Source organism: Chamaea fasciata, unplaced genomic scaffold (genome assembly GCF_029207755.1).
Source record: "Chamaea fasciata isolate MVZ Bird 193981 ecotype frontalis unplaced genomic scaffold, bChaFas1.0.hap1 SCAF_22, whole genome shotgun sequence".
Lineage (NCBI taxonomy): Eukaryota > Metazoa > Chordata > Aves > Passeriformes > Sylviidae > Chamaea > Chamaea fasciata.
This window is the reverse complement of record NW_027094107.1, coordinates 420,681-425,173: the sequence shown is the minus strand read 5'-3', so window position 1 is coordinate 425,173 and position 4,493 is coordinate 420,681. Positions and strand designations below refer to the sequence as shown.

Here is a 4,493-nt window from a genome sequence, read left to right as displayed (position 1 = left end):
TACTCCAATTAGACCAATTTCTGAACACTCAATCCCCAAAAAGTCTTGGAGAAGATCTTATTCCATGCCAGTAATTGGATCTTGCCACCCTACTGACTGTGCCAATTTTTTCACAGGAGAAGAGCCAGAGATTCCTCAGGTGAATCTCAGCTGGTGGTTAGTTCATGCAGTCCTAATCAGCAGATTTAGGTGTGCAAATCTCAGTCCCACCTTCCACCTGCATGCAGCAGAGATGGCCTCAGAGGATGGACCATGAGCACACCACCAAATGACAGGAGGGTTTTGTGCTTACCCAGCCAGGCTTCTTCCTTGCACCAGGACAGCAACAGTCCAGGATGTCCCCAGAAGCTCCTTGGGACAAAACCCAGGGGAACAGGAGGGTAGAGGTGTGGAGGGCTCCCACCCCAAGTCAGGCAGACCTTTCCTTCCCCCACATAGCCCTAGAGCCCACAACAGCTGCCCTGGAACAGGGTCCCCCAGCCCCAGTCATGGCCCAAGGAATGCAAACCCACTGCTGTGCTCAGCCCAGAGCTTTCACATTCCATAAAAACAACAGAAATTAATTCCCAGCCAGCCCCTGCAAAACAGAAGCACCTCCAGCCCACCCTTTTCCATTCCCAAGGGTTTCCTAGTTTTACCCTGTGGAGAAGCCAAACTCAGCACTAAACCCAACCAAAATCCCAAAATTTCAGCTGCCCTTGCATCCTCCAAGAGAGTGTGGAGTGTAATTCCTGCATCCCACTGGACAGGAAGGGAAAAAGCAGGAATTCTGGAATCAGGAAATCATTTAGAATCCCAGAACACCAATAATTGCCTAAAATAGGAGCCATACCTTACTTGTTTAGGGTTCTTTTCAATGGATACAACCTTTTGAAAATCCAGCTGTACCTCCCAAATCCAAGTGCTGTGAGGTCTGGAAACAGCCTTCCAAGTGGCAGCAGCTCCACATCCCCAATCCCACCCCTTTCCCCAGGATGGATTCCCTGCCTGGGGCCCCTCCCACCCCACAGAGAACACCAGGAGGTGACAGAAATGCTTCTCTCTTTATTGGGATTAGGATCACTGGGATATGCCCAGAGGGCAGAGCCTTTTCCTGCACATTCCCAGGAGCATTCCCAGAGCAGTCAGGCTCAGCAGAGTGGCTGCCGTCAGCAGGAGCCCCTGGATCACCACGGGAATTCCACCAGCAGCACCTGGAAAGGGACAAAACCCACTCAAAACACTCATTTATTGGCTTCCCAGCCTCCATCCAACCCTCAGGAAAGAGCCCAAGGGTGACCCTCTGGAACAATCCCCTGAAGTCCCTTTGTGAAATCACTGGGAATTCACAGTGGGATCAACCCCTGGGTGGGGCCTGGAGACACAACCCCACGAAGACCCCACAACAACCCCTACCTTTGGGGGTGCTCCCAGCTGATCCTGGGCTTCCAGAGGGGCTCACTAATCCCTGAGCTGGCTCCAGGATTAGCAGGGGTCCCACAGAGACATCGGCCTCAGTTGGCCCTGAGGGCCCACCTGGAAAAAATGGGAATGAGTATCCAGGAGAAGGAATTCGGGAATTACAGGAAGATAGACACCAGAAGAGCAGAATTCCAGTGGTTTTAAATGCAAGAAGACAGTCAGGACAGAATCATGGAATGGTTTGGGATGGAGGGGACCTCAAAGCCCATCCACTGCCATGGGCAAGGACACTTCTCACTATCCCAGGTGGCTCCAGCCTGGCCAGGGATGAGCAATGGTGCCAGGACCTCCCCACTCCACACAATTTTTTCCCCAATATCCCTCCTTTCCCTTAGGACACTAGAGAGGAGCCAGGATTGTCCTTAAACTGTTCCAAAAATCCCACTCCTCCAACCCGAGGGGCCCAGGGGACACCTGTGGGACACACCTCTTTGGTCGGGGCCATCCCTCCTCACACGCCTGCCCATCCGTGAGGCCGGAGCGCGGAATTCCCGGGAATCTGCTCCAGGAGAGGGACAGCTGCCGGTGTCACAGCAGCTGCAGATGGCCGCGGTGCCCTCCAAAGGTGCCCACCTGGAACAGAGTCACCTGTCACCTCCCTGCTGCTGGCAGGGCCGGGTCCCCTCCCTCTCCAGGGCCACTCACAGGCCGCTGGCTTTGCTGAAGGAACAGGCTTTATTCCAGGGATTCGGGGCTTCAGCCGCCGGGGACACCCGCAGGTGGCAGCTGATGTAGAGCTGACAGGAGAAATCAAGGAAGACTCATTAATTTTGGAGATTTTAGGGCTTTTTTTTTCCATAGGGAAAGGGAGAAAGGAGGAGACACCTCACCAAATTCCCGGCGTCTCCGGCGAATTTAAAGGCGTCCACCTGGAAGCGCAGCGACTCCGGGCGGGGCCGCGGGGACACGAAAGCTGAGCCGGTGTCCTCCGCCCTGCTGTCCACCAGGCACCTGCAGGAGGGCCGGGAATCACTCGGGATTCCCCGCAGGAGCCCGGGATCCTCCCGGCAGCCCCGGAGCCCGGCCTTACCCGCCGCGGTCGATGAAGGCATAACGGGGGGACGAGCCCCGGTCGGGGGTGGCGGTGGCCACGCACTGATCCACAAAGAGCCGCAGGGGGACGTGGCCCTCCGAGGTGACATCGGCCTGGAAACGGAGGCTGTCCCCTAGCTGGAAGCCGTTGGAGAGCCTCTCCTTGCTCCACTCGTCTGGAATGCAGATCCCAAGGAATGAGGTCACTTTGGGGACTTATCGGCAGCATGGGACCTCTTAAATGCGTGGGAACCTCCGTGGAGTGGGTTTGGCTCCATCAGGGCTCCCAGAATGTCCCCAGGAGCCACCAGGAAGGGGGAGCTGAGGAACACAAAGCCACCAGGGCTGCACCCACCGTCCATGAGGCGCAGGGAGAACCGGAGCCGCTCCTCTGCCGCCAGCGTGGAGCGGAACGGGGCCCACGTGGGGTGCACGGCACCGCTGCTCACGTTGCTCCTCCTAAAGGGAAGCAGTGGGAATTGTCCGGGCTGGCAGCGGCACCTCAGGGCCGTGGCAGCACCGGGACAACCCCCACCGCTCACCTGGGGTAGTGACACTCGATGGGGACCTCGGCCGGGGTGGCCCTCACGATAAGGGGGTTGCCAGAACGCGTGGGTTTGTAGAACAGGGTGGTTCTGTAGATCAGGGAGTCCGGGGTCACCTGGAAGGAGGATTTAGGAGAGAAGAAAAATCAGGAAAACGAACTCGGCACCAGCAGGGACAGTGCCGGGACACAGAGGCCTCATTCCCGATCCTACAGGACACCGGAGCTTTGTGCTGACAGCCCAGCACGGCCTGAAGGAGGTCACAGAGCCTGCAGGACTTGGGCACAGCACCTCAGGACCCATTATCCCACAAATTCCTGCATCCAGTCCCACTGCTGAGCTTGTGCTTCATCCAGGATATCCATCCCCCTGCTCCGGGCACTCCTCACCCCCCCCAAACCCACCAGCACCAGGGCACCCCTGGGGGTGACACCTTCACCCCGCGGTGCCGCTTACCTGCAGTGTGCTACCACACTCGTGCAGCGCGGCCACGAAGGTGACAAAGGCCTGGGCGGGGTTTGGGGACAGCGGCGGGCAGGAGGCCGTGCCCAGGCTCAGCTCCGCTGCCCGCACCGGGCGCCCGGTGCCGAAGAGGTCCCGGCTCACGGTGACCGCCAGCTGCCCCTCCTGGCACCGCACGGCCACCGCGGGGCGCGGGGACAGCGCCCGCAGCTGCGACAGATCCACCCGAGCCCAGGGCTGCGACACGCCGGGGACACGGCTCCGAGAGGAGTCACCCCGCAGCCGCCACGTCCCGGGATTCCTCGGGGGGAAACCCCAGGGATCAGAGGATGCGGCCGCAGCCAACATCCAGCAGAGCACGACAACCCCAAAACGGCTCCCAAACCCCATCCTGGCCCTAGGAAAAGCAGCGCATGGGAAAGGGGCTGCTCGGGGAGGGTTTTATGGGAACAGCCCGGGGAATCCCTGCCCGGGATAACGGGATCCAGCTGGGGATTCCCCGCCCGGGATAACGGGATCCAGCTGAGCCCATCCCTCCCGAGGGTGATTCCCTCCCCCTGCAGCCGGGAATTATCCCGTTTGTCCCATATCCTGCTCGGCTGTGGTGGGATCAATGTCACCCCTGTCCCCCTCGCTCCCTGAGCCGGAGCCAGCGAGGCTCTCCCGGGCATTCCCCCCGCCCGATCTTCCCAGGAATTCCCCCAAATCCAGGCGGTGCATTCAGAACTGGGGATGTGCCAACCCCATCCGGGCTCTTTGGGATCCTCCCGTGCCCGATTTCCCTGGAATTGCGCCTGGTTAATGAGGGCACCATAACGAGTTCATTTCCGTGGAAAGCAGAGGGGCAGAGCCGGTCAGGGACCGGCGGGCAGAATCCAGAGATTAATTAGCCTGCGAGTGTTAATTACGCTGATTGGCACCGCCGCTGGTTGGCACGGGAGGGTGACAATGGCCCTGCACAGCTGCAGGAGGGGCTGGGGACACTCAGGGTAG

At 59.4% G+C, this 4,493-nt stretch overlaps 1 protein-coding gene across 1 annotated transcript; it reads right to left on the bottom strand.

The window, feature by feature from the left end:
- Positions 1-1,024: 1,024 nt before the first annotated feature.
- Positions 1,025-3,905, bottom strand: LOC136300207 (zona pellucida sperm-binding protein 3-like). The gene is made up of 9 exons (XM_066202425.1): positions 3,495-3,905; positions 3,036-3,154; positions 2,849-2,952; positions 2,492-2,669; positions 2,292-2,412; positions 2,107-2,198; positions 1,889-2,034; positions 1,396-1,515; positions 1,025-1,193 (listed from the first exon to the last, which is right to left on the bottom strand). The coding sequence occupies exons 1-9, from the start codon at positions 3,888-3,890 to the stop codon at positions 1,060-1,062; spliced, it is 1,410 nt and encodes a 469-aa protein (XP_066058522.1). The 5' UTR covers positions 3,891-3,905; the 3' UTR covers positions 1,025-1,059.
- Between the last annotated feature and the right edge of the window lie 588 nt (positions 3,906-4,493).